This window comes from Colletotrichum phormii (assembly GCF_030913505.1).
Source record: "Colletotrichum phormii strain CBS 102054 chromosome Unknown BDP81scaffold_3, whole genome shotgun sequence".
NCBI lineage: Eukaryota > Fungi > Ascomycota > Sordariomycetes > Glomerellales > Glomerellaceae > Colletotrichum > Colletotrichum phormii.
Window position 1 is genome coordinate 2,056,561 of NW_026851445.1, and position 18,569 is coordinate 2,075,129.

An 18,569-nucleotide genomic window follows, 5' to 3' on the forward strand; every position below is an offset into this window, starting at 1 on the left:
TATCGTAGAGCTTGCGCCAGTCCTCGAGTCGATCCAAGAGATACTCGATGCCTGCCAGAACCTCCCAGAGTCGACCATGCCCGTCACCCTTGCCCCAGCCCTCACATCTCTTGGTCTGCTTATAGAGGGGCTCGAGAACCTTATTCAACTCGACGAGGACTTGCTAATCCTCGTTAGTGAGGATATCCTCACTTAGGACATGATCTTCGTCATTTTCGAGGCCCAGAGTGTGGCATACGTAACCGTTGATCTGGGTGCGTTTGAGTAGGGCCCGGTTGATTATGTTGTATGTCGAGTTCTATCGAGTAGTGTTACTCAACATCAGATTCAGCTCTTGTGACGATTCCTCCCACAGAGTAAAGGCATTATCATCATCAGCAGCCTCGTTACTAATAGCTAAGAAGCTCTCAGAACGTTGTGGCGATGATCTGATATACTTGACGATGTTCCGGAGCTTGCCGACTGGACCCCTAGTCCTCCAGTAGGCTAGGTCCTCTTTCACTCTTCCAGCGTTAATAAGACGGTCAGACTCTTCCTCAAATGCCTCCTCATCAACGCCATGAATGATGGCACGGCCAACGAGGTTGAGGATGTGGCCATAGCATCGAATTCGACGTTGTTCAGCGTCAGTTTCTGTATATAAATGTGATAGAGATGGGTAGAGAGCCTTGATACAAGTGTTGTTAGTACTGGCGTTGTTAGAGACTGTCATACTAATCCTGTTGAGTAGGTCCCAGTCCTTCATAATAGTGTGTATCGTGGTAGCAACATTCTCACTAGAGTGAGCACCAGGTTGGCGGCGGAGACCTAAGAGGTACTGCGTCTGTTTACCCGACTGGTTGATGAAGTGGCTGTAGATGGCGACGATAGCGTATCGATTGGGTGAGGTCCACAAGTCAAACGATATATGGATCTTCGAGATTGCCCTCTGTATCTCGGTCTCGATCTGTTCCTTCTTGGATATGTAGAGTCGTCGAAGTTGTTCCCTCTGGCTAGATCTCGACCACCGGATCTGGGCGTTGACGTCGTGATTAAATAGGCTGAGCGTGTGCTGCAAGTACTGGTTGCTGAACGTTGTGAGAGGTTGCTGGTATCAACGAGGAATCCACAGCAAGCTCTTCGATCTGGGTAGTTGTCCGCTTAGGTATGGCGATAGGAAGAGATTGGTGGCGCTTGGATGGAGGCCCAGGGTCGTCAGCCTCATCAGAAGACGTATAGCCAGCCTTCTTGCCACCTCGGAAGATGGAGTGCTCGTTCTCGAGATGCCTGGCAGCAGCAGATGTGGCGTTAGCGTTGAAGGGCTGGTCTAGAAACCCTGCCTCGTCGCAGCGTCGGCAAACCCAGTAGGCATTACCCCTCACGCCGTTGGCAAGGATCTCGTAGACGAAGATGCCCTCGTTTGTGATCCAAGAGGTACGGCCTCGGTTACCCTTCCTCGAGATGGCGTCAACGTTAACGAACCGCCGGCCCTTCCATATAGCGTAAGGTAAGGCGTCGAGAGTATTGCGCGTGGCTAGGTCGGCTATCGACGCGTTGCTGGCAGCAGTAGATTACACGCGAATCTGAGCGGCGATCCCGCGAGGAGTCGAGGCCTCGCGGCCGACGAAGTGATCAATACGTGGATTGCGGGCCGGCAGAGGCATCAGGGCAAGGATTGAGGGTTGAAGAAGGCGTTGACGATGGCGTATAGGTAGGATTTCGAGGGATTGACGGCGTCGTCAACGAGGGCAGTGGTGACGTCGTAAAAGCGCCGTTTTTCAAGGGCTGGCAGAAGGGGTCGAAAAAGCCCGTTTTTCAACTCCTTGCAAGGGGCCCAAAAACGCGTTAATTAAGCCTTACAGCAAAAAGCGCGTTTTACTGGCACTTCCTGGCAGGACCTAGCAGTCAGGCTAGTACTGCCAGGAAGTGCCGGCCCCACTTGGCCACCTGTTAACGTGAGGGCATCACCAACTCGACGTCCGTAACATACGCGAATGGACTTTTTTTCATTTTTTGAAAATTATTTCAAAACCCATGATTATTCTGGAGCCCGGATTTTCCTTTTTCCGGGCAACGTTAGCTTGATCAAGTCAGCCAAGCTTTCGGCGCTGTAGGCTTGTCTGATTGAATGGGGAAATGGCCTTGGATTGATTGGTTGATTGATTGATTGATTGATTCGGCTTGGATGGGATGCTGCGCTGGGCAAGAGCCTGTAGGAGGATGTTATTAGTATCCAGTACCTTATATCGGCTTTTGCCTAAGCGCCGCAGCTATAATCACTGGTTTAATATTTGACACGTACAGCTTGACAGACTAGTCCTCCTAAACTATGGCAGACAAATATGATAGGTCGTGCAGACTATGAACGTCAGATAGACTCTTGAGAAATGGAGACGGGACGACCCACGCTTTCAGTTCGGTCTCGGAAATTTGTGAGTCTCTTCAGCAGAGTCGCAGCATGGTCTCGAATGCGACTGACCGAGACCACCTCCATAGCCTTAGCCACATCTGCATCGTATCCATATGCCAGAACTCGAGCATTTGGTATTTCGGATGGGAGTAGTGCCTTGGGCCAAGGTTGAGACGATTTTTCGGCAGTCCAAGTTTTCTCGCGGTGGCCTTTGAGCCCGTGGACGAAGACGATGCTGTTCGAAGAGTTGTCAGCAGGGGCCAGAAATAGCGTAAGACTACGAGCACGCGTGGCTTACTCAACTACGGCTCTTTCTTCAGCCGGATCATGTAACAGGTTAATGCCTGTTGGATAACCTGAGCTTGAATTTGACGCAACTGCCGCGGTGGAAACCATTGTTTGTTTGCTCGTCGACGCAGTCGGCTGAGGCACGGCGGTCGGGGTTGTGGAGCTTTCCGCTTGTGGAGCTTCTCGAGGCCGGGCTTCGGCTTTGTCGCGGTCTTTGTGCCGGTTTTTTCGGAAGAAGCGCCTCATCCTTACAACATCAACACCAACGACTGAAAACTAGCGTAAACTCAGATAGATGATATGGGATCCAGGGTAAGCGACGAGGGAGAAGTGGACCAAGAGGGATAAATGTGCGAGGGGACGACCCAGCCGTACGAGAGGGGTTACAGGCTTACGAGGATTCTTGCCGGCTTATCAAGCCGCAGCCTGATCACGCGTGGCCCACGACTTTTGGACCAAACAAACAGTTGCTACCTCCTTGGCAGATGGAAATTCGAATGCAAAGATAAGTCACGTTTTGGAGCTTTCTACGTGTGAGAAACCCATCGTGGAGTCAAGTATTTCGATGCCAAGGGCTCATCAACTAAGGCCCTCGCATATTTGAACCCCAGTCACCTAAGAAAGAGCTTTATTCAACACTAGATTTTCTACGTAGACTAATTACATGCAGAAGCTACCATTGAATAGACGCATTCTTCAGCTTCAGACCCTCCGGATTCAGCCCTTTTGGGATACTCCCATGTTAAGTCGAACCTGTGAGTACATGTATCTGACACGCTGCCGTTTCTCTAACCACTTCTCAAGTGTCAACTCTTAGGAGTCTAGTAAATGGGTCTAGATACAGTACTAACGAATCAAACACCATTCCAGGGAATGTCTACTTACAAACTTCCCGTGCTTGTCTTTCCCGCCGTCACCCTGACTTGCGCGGGGTGGGGTGAGTAGGGGTTAGTACTATGTGGCGATTCTTTTAGTCCCGGAGGCTAGAGCTGAGAAGGTTGAAAAGTCGATAACCTGTACCAGTTTCCGACGACGGAGAGTCCGTTACCGTCAAGATACTCTTGCGCTAAGCTTAGGGAGCACTGAGATGTTGCCTCGGTTTGAAGGACACTTAATTGCAGTTTTTCGATCAACGTGGTTTCTCGGTTCTCTGGTTCAAATGTTCAGTCCCTGCACTTTCCTCCTGCAATGGAAAACTTTCGCACAAGAGAAATCAATACTCTAAAAGAAATGGCTCAAAGATTAGCCTCTAAAGCCTTCAGAATCGTTGAGTTGACAGTTACTACGTGCCAGCAATCCTTAGACGGGCTGCATTCTGACTATCGACGAAGAGTCGCTCGGATCCGATGGGACAACACACGGATATGGAGACGGAGCTCCATCGCGGGCCGCATTTAATAAAGAGCTACCATGAAAAGCTTGATTAAACGAGCTAAACTCCTCGGTTGCCACATTCAGTGGGCCAAACCAACGGTAGAGAACTAGAGATCAGTAAGCATACCGGAATTGCAAGCTCGATTTGGTCAACCTCCCTTCCCCCCACACTGACGGAAGCTTTCCTTCGTGCGATAGGATTCAAAAATTCCACCTACTTGGTGAGACCCAGAGTTACATCCTTCGTTATGTGGCGTACGTCGGGACGGAGCTGAGACTCTCTGTGACCTCTAGCCTCAAGAAAGCAATGCCTCCCAACAGCTACAGTTAAGTTCGAGATCAGACTCGGTGATATCGGTCGTAATGACCTCTCCTAAAATTTTACCCGACTCTTGAGTCAGAGAGATGGAAAAGCTGAAGGCAGGTCAAGTCAGAAAACACCGAGAAAAGGTGAGACTAGTAGGCTGCTAGTCTAAATGATGGTAGGAATTGAGATATAAAATACTGAGCCACGTCTTGTACATTCGCTCCTCCATATCATCATCTGTTCACTCTTTCATCCCATCACTTGTCTTACAAGAGAAGCAAAAATGTCCTCCTCTTCTTTGAAGTTCCTTGTTTATGGCTGTGCGGCCGCCATGGCCGTGGCAAGCTCGCTGCCTTCGTCGAACTCGAGCGCCACGAGGGCAGCTGTCAAGGAATTCCCTGAGTGCACCTCGCTGCACCAGAGAAAGTCTTGGTATGTTAGGTCGGATTCGGGTTTCTCAGCTTGCCTCTCTAATCAAAATCTTATTCCAGGACTGCCATGACGACCACCGAGAAGAAGGCCTACATCGATGCTGAGCTCTGCTTGATGAACAAGGCCCCCAAGCTGGGCGTCGCTGGCTCACAGAATCTTTGGGATGACATGATGTACGCCCACATCTACCAGGCCAACGTCATCCACAACGACGGCCCGTTCTTGCCTTGGCATAGACTTTACAGTTAGTCGCATTTTATTGAATCATGCTTGAGGATTAGAACTAACGAGCAATTTCGCAGTGCGTGTCCATGAGGTCTACCTCCAGACGGAGTGCGGCTACGAAGGAGGCCAGCCCTACTGGAACGAGTTGGAGGACGCCGAGGCCGGCTTTTTGAACCAGTCTACCGTCTTCGACGCCGAGACCGGATTCGGAAGCTTCAAGAACGGTGACAACGGCTGTGTTTCCGATGGACTGTTTGTGAATTTGACGATGCACTTGAACCAGACCAGCAGCGATGCGAACTTCTGCTTGACCCGCGATCTCCATCAGGACAGCTTCTATCAGGCCAACAGCACCTACGTCAACGAATGCATGGCCATCGATACCTACGTCGACTCGTGGATCTGCTGGGGTACGGCGCCCCATCTTGCCGGCCACATGGGCGTCGGCGGCACCGTGAGTCAAAATCTCATCTTCCACGATACTGACATATCTTGACTGACTCTTGCAATCACCAGATGTTGGATGTCGTTTCCAGTCCCGGTGACCCCTTGTTCTTCCTCCACCACACCAACCTCGACCGACTGTGGTGGGAGTGGCAGTCCGTCAACCTCACCACCCGCCTCAACGAGATTGGAGGGCCTGTGGTCGCTTCGGACGCCTTCCTCACGATGTCCAACCTCGACTACCCTGGTGCTGACCTCCTGGACTACAATGGCGAGAACGGCGGCAACGTGACTACCATGGCCCACAACCTTTGGACAGCTGGACAGCTGCCTAACGTCACTATTGCGGATCTGATGGACATCCGCGGTCCCATCAGCTGCGCGATTTACGTTTAAGTAGACTGCAACATGCTCGCAGCTCTTGAGCTTGAACAGACGGGCCGCGGCTAAGACTTCATGCGGTGGGATACCGGTAGATTCTGTGGGGACCGCAACACCACCTTAGCTTTGGGTCTATTGATATTTCCTGCTCTTCCTTAGCCTAGCCAATCATGGTACATGGCTGTTCATGCGCTCAAAAACTAAGGTACCAGCAATACTTCACTGTCTTTCTTTCTTCTATAGATATTTAAGGCCGTTTAACGGCAATAGACTGTACTTACTCTCTGTCGGATTGGAAGTCCAATTCGGCCGCGAGTAGGGGCAGAGCATGGGCCACCTCGAGGGGGTACACTTAGACCTCGACTACCCACCCAACCTCCGGTTGGAATCTCCCTTCTACTCCTTACGCAGAATCAATCAATATAGAGATATTAATACTTCGTCACCCCTAGGACCTTGCAGTTCGAACCAAATTCCCTGTGAAAGGGATACCAACACTCTCAATATGACTACATTTGCGATGCAACTCTTTTTCGAACAACGCGCAAAAGAAATAAGTCTACTTCAATATCAGTGTCTGTTTTGACTCATGATGTATCGTGCAACATGATGGAGAATCGAGTGGCTTGAACCATTGTTGAAAAACCATCGAACTTGAGAGCCTAACACATGCTGCAGTGGCCTTCTTTATTTACAAGATGGCGAAAGGTCTCCATCCAACACGAGCCACCTTAGCCCCCATCAAAGAAACAAGAGAAAGAACATAGATAAGACCAGTGAACAAAATCAGCCCCCAATATTCTCCATTTTGCGCCGAAATAATTTCCCCACCTACAGGCACGTCAAACAAGCAGGCAAATGAGGCCGCCGTGTATGCCGTTGCGTAATACCGCCCATAACTCTCCGTCTTACAGAGTTTCCCAATACAAACCGGGCTGATGCTAATGTTGTTGCCGCTGGCAAAGCCAAAAAGTACCACGAAGACGACGATGCCCGCCATGGAGGAACCTGCCGGTAACCATACGGCCAAGCAAGCGATGATGCTCAGCACGAGAGCTAGAATGTTCGAGTTGAAAGGCCCAGCAAAGTCACCGAACCACCCTGCCAAGATACGTCCGGTCACACTGCCAGCATTGAGGATCGTGGGAATTTGATAGGCAAAGTCGACATCGAAGCCCTTGTGGATGGCATAGCTCGATATATAGGTAAGAGGAATGAAGATTGACCACTCCATAAGAAATATGCCGAGCGTAGTCAACGCAAAAGCCGGGTCTCGGAGGATGCGAATATTGGGATGGACCGAGGCTTTGAGATCGGGGGGTAGTCGTCTGTCGATGAGGAGTATTGCGGCCCCGCAGAAGAAGAGGACAATGAAGCCAACGGCTCGGATTGCCCAAGCCCAACCCGCTTGTTCGAATAGGGCGCGGAGCATCATGGGGTACATGATGCCTCCAAAACATCCTCCTGTAGAAGCTATACCTGTGGCGAGTCCTCTACGGTGGTAGAACCAGTGTCCGACGGCTGCGAAAGATGGCGTGAATAGGAGGGAGGCGCCGATGCCGTTGAGGACTCCGAAGGCGAGCATGAAGTGCCAGAACTCTGATCGACGATCATTGTCAGCTGACTGCGTCTCTTCAAGTTTTATAAAATAGTACAATTTGTATACTCACGGGTAGAAATGCTCAACAACATCTGAGCCGTCACGACACAGACAGTGCCGGACAAGATCAACCACTTCGGGCCATACTTGTCAAAGACGGGACCAATATAGATTCCACAGAAGAAGCATAGGAAAATGTACATCGAGAAGATCCATCCGATGGTGCCTTCGCTATATCCTTGTAGCTGGTGGGAGCTGATGTAGGCGTGGATGGTGGCCACGCTGTTCGAGACGCCCAGGGCCGAAAAGGATGCGAACCAGGAGCCCAGCACGACGGACCAAGCTCGCAGACCGCCCTCGGGGTATTCATCCTCTGGATTCGGTTCCATATCGTCGATGCTTGGGTTATGCTCTTCGACTTTCGAGTCTTGGTTTTCGGCGGTGTTGGCGTCATTCGGTGCCATGCCTTGGACTACTTCAGACGAGGCCTCGTTTTGCGCCGGCGATTCGGGGTTTAGAGCCATCGTTCACAGCGTATCTCGATTTCTGAATAATGTCACTTGTATCTTGAACAGAAATCATCTCCTCAGGACCAGCGGAAATGAAGAGGAATAAATAGCCCTCGCAGCAAAGTGACAGTGTGACTCAAGCAACGACAACAATCTCTTTCACTCCCCTAAAGGTAGGTGCAATCGAGGCCTACGCCTCCAAAGGCTAAGGCAATAAAAGTTGTTCAGAACTTTAGACTCCATAGGGAAAAAAGCATGGGTCACCCTCCATATTTCTACATATGCACTCCACGTAAAGCGCGCCCTGCAACTGACATCCCGGGCGGAAGGGAGCTAGACCTCTAAGGGAAGGGATAATTTTGAAAAATTCCAGAACAGCGTTTCCAACCCAACCACATCTTTGTTTCTTTGTCAGAATAATTAAGCATCAGCCAGTAACCTGTCGCCTTTCCCTTCGAGATTCACCGAAAGTGGTAAGTTACGCCTAAGTGGAACCGGCGTCGGCATCGGCTCCGGCTCAATGACCGGTGTCGCAATCGGGGGAACGCAGGGGACCCCACAAGTGGGGCGGCCCGAAAGGCAGTTTAAACGTCACATCTCCCACCTCCAAATCACTCCGAGACTCGGATCCAACGCTAGATCTTACCCTTAGAAGACAAGCCGTCAACCCACTCGATTTTCCCGCCAGGGTTGCTCCAGGGAAGGAAACTCGAGACGATGCTCCTCCAGATCCTGGGGTCTCTCCAACACCTCCGGGCCTCAACCATCGTCTACGCCCTCGTCGCCGTCCTCCTCCCAGTCACCGTCACCTTGGTCTTCATCCTCCACAATGGCGACGCTGCGTCCACCCGTAGGAAGCTCCGGAACCTGGAGTCCATAGGCGTCCCGGGCAACAGAAGCCATATGGCAGATCAATTCGACCCCAAATATGCCCTTCCAGAAGACACTCCCTCGGTCACACTGAGACCGATCCGCATCAAGTCCATCTACATCCACCCGATCAAATCCTGCGGCTTCATCGAAGTAGACAGAGCCCTCCTCACAAAGACAGGCTTCGCATACGACAGATGCTTCGCCCTCGCCGCCGAGACGCCCGACCCGGAAACGGGCTCCGTCTCCTGGAAACTCATCAGCCAGCGCACAAAGCCAAACATGTGCCACATCCAAACGGATATCTACCTCCCGAGGAAGAACAGCGACCAGCGAGACCCCCTAGTTCAAGCCGGCGGCTGCGTCCTCGTAACATTCTCCGACCCAGATCCCCCAACCTGGACCCAGCGCATCGAGACCTTCCTCTCCAACCCCTTCAACCCCTCCGCAACGCCCCAAGTCTCCTTCATTGTGCCCCTGAATCCCCCCTCAACCCTTGTAGATGAGTACAACATTGGTCTCAAAACCTTTGGCATCCACGCCCGCGACGCATCCGGCCTAGACATGTCCCGCATCCCCTCCGTCGCCACAACCCTTCTCCCCAAACTGAAGAAGTTCCTATCCATCCCGCCTAACCGCGGCCTGACGCTCACACGATGCACATCCGAGACCTTGACCCGGACGACCCTCAACCTCGCGCCAGTGAGCTACATCGGCTCGCCCGCCGTCCACGGATACACAGACCAGCAGCCCGTCAACCTCAACAGTCTATCCTCCGTCCACGCCGTGTCAGCGCTACTACCACCGGAGAATAGACCCCTAGACGCCCTCCGCTTCCGCGCGAATCTATGGGTTACCGGAGCGCCGGCATACGTGGAAGAGACATGGAAACGATACCGCATCATCCCAAAGGGAGAATTCTCAAGTCCCCGAAGGCCGCGGGCCGACGTCTCATCAAAACTCTCCGTCGTCTGCAGAACCTCACGCTGCACAATGCCAAACGTCAACCTCGCAACAGCAACTTTCGACACTGAAAACCCGGCGTCCGCTGAGAAGAAGAAGGGGAAACCACAGCCTAGCACAACGCTGATTGAGCACCGCACCCCTGAAACGGGGAACCCCAAGGCATTGGGATACCTCGGGATGCACTGCGTGCCAGAGGACGATGACCTGGATGAGGCCAGGAGGCAAGGGAAGGGGCTATATGTCCATGTCGGTGATGAGGTTGAAGTTCTTGAGACGGGGGAGCATTTGTATGGGTCTACTGCGAATGATTACTGAGGTGGGTACTCCCTGAGAGGGGCTGGGCACATGGGGGTGTCTCAATGGCAGATGAATGCGTTGCCCTTCTTGACTTACGCTGAATGATGACGAATGTAATGTCTAAAATAGCTTATAATAAGAAAACGCAGACGATCCCCGACTCAAGCTACCTAGAATTCAGGATGGAGTTGAAAATCATGGCCTTTACGGTCATGGGTTTCTCGATCTTGGACCGGTATAGACCAACACAATGCCAATCACCAACCCAGAAGGAACTCTAGTCTTAAGAAGAGCCGTAAGCTATGGCTACGGAATAGACTCATATGATGAAATAGAGTCTTCGTTTATCTATAGCTGCTGACTCCCAAGTTCTACTCCACGCCACTTCACGTCTGTCTGTCTATCAATCTCTCTATAACATCTAACGACCATCACAATCCACAGTCTTCAAGCCCATCGAACTACCCCGAGTCCCCTCCAAACCTCCCATTTCACCATCCCCCACAAAGCTCAACCATCATCATCTCCTAACTCCAACCTCCCCAAGCACTCTCCTCGCCCCCAACTCCCTCCACTTCCCAACCGTCTCCCCCTTCGAAGCCCAAACAACACCCAACATCCCCACGGCATTCACATCCGCCCCATCAACACCAGCCTTGACCCTCGGAACCACAACAATCCACCGTCTCCCAAGGATAACATTATGCGGCACCGCCACGGCCCTTCCATCTCCGTCCTCTTCCACCACCTTCTCCCGGCCGGGGATCAGCTCCGTCGCCTGCCGGAGCATGTGTTTGTAACTCGCAGTGAGGTCGTTTTTTGAGGGTGGTGATGGGCCGGTGAAGTGGTGGATGAAGTACCGGAACGGCGGCTCCTGCTGCTGCTGCTGCTGCTTCCCACTGTCATCCGCCTCCGTCTTGGGCCCGGAGTCGACGAGATCAGGCCACATGGGAATCGCATCCGGCGCAGGGATAGCCTGCATATGCTTATGCAACCGACTACACCCGCCCTCCTTACCACAGTTGAAAATGACAAGATACTCTTGTCTTCTCTTCTCCTTGTCACTATCAGCATCAGCATCACTACCCCATCCCCCATTCAACCCCCCCAAAACCTCAACCGCAGCTCCGAGATCCCGCTTATCCAACCCCTCAAACTGCCTCCTCCTCCCGTCGGCAGTCAAGAGGAGCAGATGCGGCCTATACGCGCAGAACTTATTGAAGGCTAGTACATGCGTGGCTTCTTCATCCCCTTCTCCGCCGCCGCTGGGGATGGTCGTGAGCTCGAAGCCTGCGATGCTGATGTCGCCTCCGGGGAGGTTCCCTTCCTCGTCAAGGGTGATTTTGTCGTTGGTGTGCTTGGTGTCGTTGGTATGTGTGTTGGCGTGTGAGGGTGTGACGGTGTTTGCGGTGGTGGTTGAGGTTGAGGTTGAGGTTGAGGTTGAGGTTGTCTGAGAAGGCCCCTTTTCATCATCGGCGTCATCTAGCTCCGCGTTGTCTTCCACCGCGGCAGGTTTACTCTTCAACGCAGCCGTCAAACGAAACTCAAACTAGGAAGGATATCAGTTCTGTTTCGTAATTCCCACACTATCTTGGCTTTGAAGCCTTTCCTCTTCCCCGTCCTAACCGCTATTACCGCCAGTCTTATCCATCCTCATCAAGTCCGAAGAAAGAGGCGAAGAAACACTCTAATTACGCCCAAACCTCAATGATGAAAATAGAGTATGAAAGGAGAGAACAATACCTTGAAGCCTTGATCCTCATGGTAAATCTTCTCCATATCCTCAGCGTACATCACAATCCCATCCCGCACCTTTTCGTCAAAGGCAGCGAGGACCGAGGCCTCGGTTATCGAAGACGCCATTGCGCGCCTCTCTCTACTATGCCGAGTTTCCACTATTGGAGACGACGTAAAAGATCCTACTGGAACGACGTGCGAAACTCTGAGAGAAATACGAACGTGTACAGAGTGAATGATGCGGTTGTAAGTGAGTCGTAAGTTGGATGTGAAGGTACACAAGTGCAGTCGGAATGAAAGCCGGTTATTGGTCGGTCGCATATGACGACATCAAACGAGCACCCCTTGCATCGATAATTGCACAACGCGATAACGTCCCTCTTGCTATCTGAACCCCCTAAGCCTCACGAGGACAATATTGCATAATGTTTGCGATGCGATATGTTCGACTTGATGCTATTAAGTTTTTGAGTATCAACCGCGTGGCGTTTCTTCCGCCCGCTTTTAGGTTTTCTCCAAGAGAGGTATTATACTACAATTTTCCACCATGCTTTATCCCCCTGACGCCATCATCGACTCGTCAAAATGCCCTCCTAGACACTGCCCATGTACACCTTCTCATGTTGCAGCCGTATGTGATATTGGACATACTCCTACACCACCCTCTTCCCAGCTCGTTATGTGGACATCGTGTTCACGCAGGAGGGACAGGGGCAGCGGGCCCGGTGCCAGTCGCGGCGCCTCCTCGTTGAGCGGGAGGAGGGAGGAAGAGGGGCAGGTAGCTGACGGCGAGAGCCATGACTGTCGTATAACATTAGTGACCGAGCTCATGGTAATTGCGACAAAGGGGATACCACATACCTGACATGCCCACGGAGAAGTACCCCGGCGTCGCGGAGCTCTTCTTGGTCTCCTCGCTCTCTCCAAGCCAGGTCTGGATGCTGAAGACGACGGAAGCCCTGTTTTTGTTAACCCGTCAGTAAGCCTGATCTTTAACCAAAGCCCATGTATATCGGCAATGTGGTTGCTTGTCGCCATAGCTCGCAGCTTGCAGCAGTACCAGAACCGCTTCCATCTCGTCAAATGTGAACGGGAAATACATCGTACCATCCGATAAACTTGTTGCGCGTAAGCATCGCAGCCATTGGCAGGGTAGAGGACAGCGTCGAGGAGAGCTCGGTGGAGTCGCCCTTGGCCTTGGGCTCCTGATAGGGGACGACTACGCGGAAGCAGAGGTTAGCAAAGGGGGAGCAACTCGCGATAGGACAAGGAGTCCAACATACTCAGGTCCGGCCGGCGCATATCCCGCTTGGACGCCATTATGATATCTGTCGAACGGATGTGCTGTACAAAAGGGGGAGATGTGGGACGACGGAGCTATGGCGGAGGCTGTTCGGGTCGATGGGTAACCACGTCCTGGATGCGCGAATGAAGCTCTCCCCGAGTGACGGGCCGCAATTGCACCTCCAACAGATATGTGATGCCTAAGTCTCCAGGCAGACATATACGCGACCCCAAGGCCCAAAGAGCTGGGGAAGGAAAGGAAAGGCCGGCCGATTGCCCCGCCCCGCTTGCACACACTCAGCCGACGACACGTTTTCTCCTGCATCCACGCCCCCCTCCCTTTTCCTTCTCCCGGAAGGGGGGAGGGGGGGGTGTGTCCGCGCGCGAGCCGTCAAGCGGCCCCTCCGAACGCCGCCCCACGAACCGATCTGACAGTGGGAAGCAAAGTTGCTGAGATTCCGAGGGTCGCGGATTCCGATAACGACAGGCTCACTCGCGTGCCCGGGATTTCCAGAACCTGATACTACACATGGGGATCGCCGTCTGCCCAGTGCAAAGCCAAAGGGGACGCTCCGGCCGACGGGCTCAACCCTCCCATGGTGTTCGTTCCGCTACCGAATTCGACTTCACGAGTATTACTACGCCCGGGAATTGGAGAAAGGCAAAGGTTACAGACTGCAGTACGGATAACCTCCGCTGGACATTGCCAACGTGTGCCAACACTCCGTAGGCGAGATACGACAGGATCCCGAAATGTCTGACTCTGGGACGTGGACACTCTGGGGGGCCGAAGTTTGCGGGGCCTCGGAAGATGCGGCCTACGGAGGGTCCAAAAGGAAGATGAAAAAAAAGGAGAAGAGCAGGACAGCCGCATATTACTCCGGCGTCTTCTCCGTGGCAATCATTCGCAGCATGGCTTTGCCGGAGCATTTCGTTTTGCGCGCCTGCACGTCACCCTTACGAAATCCCTCCGTTATCTGGCGCGGAAAGTATCGCCGTATGCGGGCCTCTGCAGCAAAAAAGCATGAGATAACAGCTAGGCCGCGGCCGTCTTGCCCTGCAGGCACAGCTATTCCCCCACACGGGGCCTGCAGGAGAGGAAGGAGGGCCCTGGACTCTTTTTGGAGTTCGCTTGGAACTTTCGAAAGGAGGTTTCGACGTCTCTAGGGCCTGGGGCTCTAGGCATTGTTGGGAAATGGTCTTGGAGTCTGGAGATGCGGTGTGCTAAACTGCTACCTACTATCGAATGTCGACCATCGTGGCCCGTGCTTGCCCAAATAGCCGTCGAGACGCAGGCTTTGGTCGCAGCGACACGAAGCCTAAGATTATAGGTGTCGTTTGGCGAATAAGGGCCGGACAGCTCCAGCTGGGCTCTACGAAACGTGGATGCCGCTGGAGAGGAGTCTTGGAGAGTGGTGGAACACAGAACAAAAGCCAACGAAAGGCCTCCAGCTGGCATCGTTGATGGGTCTGTTTGACATGCGAAAGTCCACAAAGCACCAGCAGAGCCCGAACCAAGTCAGGCACGGCGCCCGACCAGGTATGATTGCGCACACCTCTTGAGAAAATGTCTCGAGTGTTGGTGACCAGGTCACACGAGAGCAGGTTGTGTCAGCTGAAGGAGATGGCCGATAGCATCGTGTGTTTTTTCTTGTGTTGGGGCAGGTGTTCGGCGGCTTCTCAGTGGCTACCCCGGCCAGGTACCACTTGATTTGCAGCGGCGGATCGCATGCAGTATGATGGCAGATTGCGTGACACCTGGCGGCGATTCAGCCATCAAAGACGTGGGCAGCGTGCGCAACGCAAACCAAGCAGCCGCGGTGCCACGGCGGCCCGGTGCCTGGTCTGGTGTAGTAAGACCGGCGGGCGTGGTTTGGCACGTTTTGGTTCGCCGGCCGAAGACAAACTTTCCCAGGGCCTGGAGAAGGAGTCTACCCCAAGGAGAGTTGGGACAGTCGACCGGGATGCTGTTCGATATAAGCCGAAGGGTACTATAGCCCCTCCATCAGTGGTTGAACCAGTGATTGAAAAGGCTCCGGGGATATGAGGACCAGAGACTGAGAGAGATGTCCCAGGAGACCGGAGAGTCTGGACGAAACGCGGGAAAAGGTAGGCCGGTTCTTTGTGTCAACGGGTGTGGTGGGTGCTGTGAATCTGTGGCCGCCTTTGCGGATAGCAGTGCCGCTCGCTCAGATCGTCTACCATTTTCAGAGTTGGGCCTGTTCTTCTTGTCCCTCACCACCTGTTCGGGAGTCGGGAGAGCGGGCTGATGGGACGGTGAGAGAGAGGGGGGGGGGGGGGGGATGAGACAAAACACACGGGGTTGTAGACAAATCAGATGCAAGAGACAGAGGGCAAGACAAGACCTGCTCGAAGCGAATGAGTTGATATGGGCGATGATGCGTCGTCCTGTCGATTTTGGGTTGGATGGTGGCGTTGGAGCGAAGCACCCGAAAGTGGCAGCTAAGATGCAAGTGGCAGTTAGTTAGGGAGACGAATACCAACCTGCCACTCTGCGAAAGCTCGAACTGCCCAAGTGTAGATCCTAGGTAGGGACTGACAAGCTGCCCATGGAAGGGACGTTTGGTTCTATTGGACGGGGTAAGAGGGCAGTAAAGGCCAGGCCGGGCGATAGGAGCAGCAGTTGTTGTCTTGGGGTCTTGGACCGAGTGCGGCTAAGGAGTTGCCAACAGCCTATTCCGGCTTCCTCTCTCCGCCCTTCCGTCTGGCGATGCGTGATGAGCTCTGACATTCCAGCGGTATGGAACCCCGAAGGAAGCAAGATTTGGAGCTGGGCGAAGGGGACACCCGGGTGTTTGGGTTCCCTAGTCGGTCAGGGTTTCCTGCGTGCTGCCCACTCCAGGTACATCCAGACATCACATTAGGTAAGGTGGTCAAGGTGGTGTATCCGTAGTAGGAAGAGACGGGAGAGTGAGTGTCTTTACTAAGCGGTGGCCCGGTCCTTGTCAGCATCGACTGCGAACTGACACTTGTCTAATTTAGCATGCTTCGGGTTATTTTGATGACTGCCAAAGTCTATACGCGAGGATGCAAGTCTGATACGGAGCTTGGAGAAGGCAAAAGGGGGCTTACGATGATGATGATAATGATAATGATGAGAGGTATCCATAATCCATCATTGTCTTACATCTCAGTACGTTGCTGACCATGCCTTTTGGGACTGAACAAGCCAGCAAGACCAGAAAGGAAACGAGACCGGGGCGGAAACATTAGAGAGGACTTGGAGGCGGGAGTGGGCGAATCAGCTGTAAGACATTGGCTGAACAAACCAATGAGACGGACAAAACCCCATGGCAGTGGACGGAGGCTGTCCTTGAACTGGCGGATTTTCGAGGTTCCATTGGCATCAGGGGACTGAGAGGAGAGAGAGAGAAAAAGAGACAGAAGGGGGGGGGGGTGTGTGTTCTTCTTCCCCCAGCTGGTCGAAGAGCGACCTTGCCCATTCGGGTGTAGCGCCACCTTGACCTGGTCGTCGATAATTTGTTCGCAGGAAGCTTCCGATTTCCATTACTAGCTCATTACATCGCATCGTTACCAATTCTTCATCGTGCAACCAGTCTCAGGTTACGGTTTGCAAGTTGGCAAAAGACCAAAGTCACAGTCTCTTATTACTGTGTTGCTGGCGCTGCAACACATGAACTCCCCAGCCTCGTCTTTTTTTTACCGCCGGATTTTCGCTACAGCTGCCGCCTTATAGCCTGCCGCGTATCCGTACTTTATGCCGAAACATCAAACTGCTCTTTTTCCTCAGCCAAGAACGGGACGTTGCTATTCAGTCCTTGTTTGCAACTTGTGGTCTGAGAAGTGGGTGTTAACTCTGTACTAAGTATCCGTACTTCGTACAGATGTTCCCAGTCAATAACTGGTGAGCCCGGGTCGGCTTCCGAGTTTGCAATGCTGGAACTTGCACAGAGACAATGGTCTTACTACCTACCTATCATGAATACGGTGTATCCGTATCGGTGCAGAAAGTATGTGCAGAAAGATTCAAACGAGTCCCTGCGCTTATCGGGAGCTTCCCGCAACTCGGCGCACTCATGAGCCTGGACATGTCCGTGAACCGCGTCCATCTCGGAGAAAGTCCCAATTCAATAACTCTCTCACACACACAATACCAAAGGCGTACGGAAACACAGAGTGTGAATGAGGCGCTTAATCCAACAAGCCCACTCCCCCAAGTCGCCTTCCCGGTCCCAAGCAACAGACTGAGAGAAAAACTCCCGCTCCCTGGAACCACAGATCCCATCGGCTCCCGCCCCACGACTAAAAGCAATTTAGCTGTTGTTCCCTGGACGCCCACACACTCTCACACACCCGACACCTTCTTTTCACTCACTCCGCTAATTATCCCTCTCACTCTCACCACTCACCACTCACTTTCACTCACTTACTCATCCAAACCCCTTCTCAGTTCACACCCCCCTTTCACTTCCCATCTCATCCCGTATCACACGCCACACCCTCCACTCTCCGTTCCGTCCACCAGCACCCGCACAAGGTGTTTGTCAGGTTGCTTGTGGTGGTTGCCTTTCCCATTTTCAGTTACCATTCCCATTCCCCATCCTTAGCCTGAATTCGGTCGGATTGAATTCGTCGGGTCCTCACTACTGCGTGACTGCTCACTGCTCAGTCCTGGGCTGAGCTGAGCCAAGGCACACTTTAACCCCGAGCCATCTTTGCCGTCCGTCTACCTAATGGTCCCCTGCACCACGCTGCGCTGCGTTCTGCCTGCATTGTACCCCCAAACCTCGGCGACTGTGCCTGTCACATTCAAACACCCTCTCAGGCGCCTTCTCTCTGTTGTCCTCTCCCTCTCTCTGCCTTCCCGAGTTCTATCTCCCCCATCGTTAACTCTTTTGGTGACAACCTAACTCTCACCTAGACCACGAGCTTCTCCGCTCCCTGCCTCCTGACTTTACTCACATTACCTGATCTTAACTCTTGCTCTATGCAACCCACCCATCGCCATACGACTTGTCTCCTCGCCTTGCACTCGTAATTTACAGTTACGACACAACAGCAGAGGTTCTTCCAACCTTCAACAGTCTCAGCAACCAGCGCACGCCAACAGCAGGATTTCCAGCAGGCCGTCGCGAATCATCCGACATCAGCGAACCTGGCATACGCGGGAACCTTCGGAGATACTGCCCCCCCGTCTCTGTATCCGTAGCCGTACGAAATATCCCATGCGCACTTTGCAAATCCGCCGCCGCTGTACTCCGTACCGTACCAGGCTTGCCAAGGGCCCTGCGCACTGCACCGCTGCATGCACCCTACCAGTGCCTGCTAATCCAGTCCCAATCCGCAAACCGCTTTTGCACCCCCGACCGCTGCACAGATAGCGCGGCTGACGCCGTCAGATCCCCGACATCAATCCGTCGACCGATTATTCCTCCCCCCTTCCATCCAACATCACTTCAGCATCGTCAACCCGTTGGCACTCGG

The 18,569-nt window shown here is 53.0% G+C and overlaps 7 protein-coding genes across 7 annotated transcripts; 3 read left to right on the forward strand and 4 right to left on the reverse strand.

Moving 5' to 3' along the window:
- Window positions 1-2,156: 2,156 nt before the first annotated feature.
- BDP81DRAFT_418760 (uncharacterized protein) lies at window positions 2,157-3,113 on the reverse strand (the record flags this gene model as incomplete). The annotated part of the gene is made up of 5 exons (XM_060589712.1): window positions 2,688-3,113; window positions 2,476-2,624; window positions 2,387-2,411; window positions 2,282-2,338; window positions 2,157-2,189 (listed from the first exon to the last, which is right to left on the reverse strand). Coding segments are annotated over exons 1-4 (442 nt in total), but the record flags the coding sequence as incomplete, so codon positions are not given.
- A 1,576-nt stretch (window positions 3,114-4,689) lies between these two features.
- BDP81DRAFT_390634 (uncharacterized protein) lies at window positions 4,690-5,855 on the forward strand (the record flags this gene model as incomplete). Its single annotated transcript, XM_060587428.1, has 4 exons — window positions 4,690-4,790; window positions 4,850-5,034; window positions 5,093-5,469; window positions 5,532-5,855. 4 exons carry the CDS (start codon window positions 4,690-4,692, stop codon window positions 5,853-5,855), a joined length of 987 nt encoding a protein of 328 aa, XP_060449974.1.
- A 676-nt stretch (window positions 5,856-6,531) lies between these two features.
- On the reverse strand, window positions 6,532-7,904 carry BDP81DRAFT_458180 (riboflavin transporter MCH5; the record flags this gene model as incomplete). Its single annotated transcript, XM_060593381.1, has 2 exons — window positions 6,532-7,439; window positions 7,511-7,904. The coding sequence occupies 2 exons, from the start codon at window positions 7,902-7,904 to the stop codon at window positions 6,532-6,534; spliced, it is 1,302 nt and encodes a 433-aa protein (XP_060449975.1).
- A 948-nt stretch (window positions 7,905-8,852) lies between these two features.
- On the forward strand, window positions 8,853-10,100 carry BDP81DRAFT_311077 (uncharacterized protein; the record flags this gene model as incomplete). The annotated part of the gene is made up of 1 exon (XM_060583699.1): window positions 8,853-10,100. The coding sequence occupies one exon, from the start codon at window positions 8,853-8,855 to the stop codon at window positions 10,098-10,100; it is 1,248 nt and encodes a 415-aa protein (XP_060449976.1).
- Window positions 10,101-10,589: 489 nt separating this feature from the next.
- Window positions 10,590-12,067, reverse strand: BDP81DRAFT_403458 (uncharacterized protein). The gene is made up of 2 exons (XM_060588880.1): window positions 11,826-12,067; window positions 10,590-11,631 (listed from the first exon to the last, which is right to left on the reverse strand). Exons 1-2 carry the CDS (start codon window positions 11,943-11,945, stop codon window positions 10,603-10,605), a joined length of 1,149 nt encoding a protein of 382 aa, XP_060449977.1. The 5' UTR covers window positions 11,946-12,067; the 3' UTR covers window positions 10,590-10,602.
- A 446-nt stretch (window positions 12,068-12,513) lies between these two features.
- Window positions 12,514-13,139, reverse strand: BDP81DRAFT_390638 (uncharacterized protein; the record flags this gene model as incomplete). The annotated part of the gene is made up of 4 exons (XM_060587429.1): window positions 12,514-12,620; window positions 12,681-12,778; window positions 12,927-13,038; window positions 13,103-13,139. 4 exons carry the CDS (start codon window positions 13,137-13,139, stop codon window positions 12,514-12,516), a joined length of 354 nt encoding a protein of 117 aa, XP_060449978.1.
- A 3,695-nt stretch (window positions 13,140-16,834) lies between these two features.
- On the forward strand, window positions 16,835-17,348 carry BDP81DRAFT_418769 (uncharacterized protein). The gene has a single exon (XM_060589713.1). The coding sequence runs from the start codon at window positions 17,098-17,100 to the stop codon at window positions 17,269-17,271; it is 174 nt and encodes a 57-aa protein (XP_060449979.1). The 5' UTR covers window positions 16,835-17,097; the 3' UTR covers window positions 17,272-17,348.
- Window positions 17,349-18,569: the final 1,221 nt, after the last annotated feature.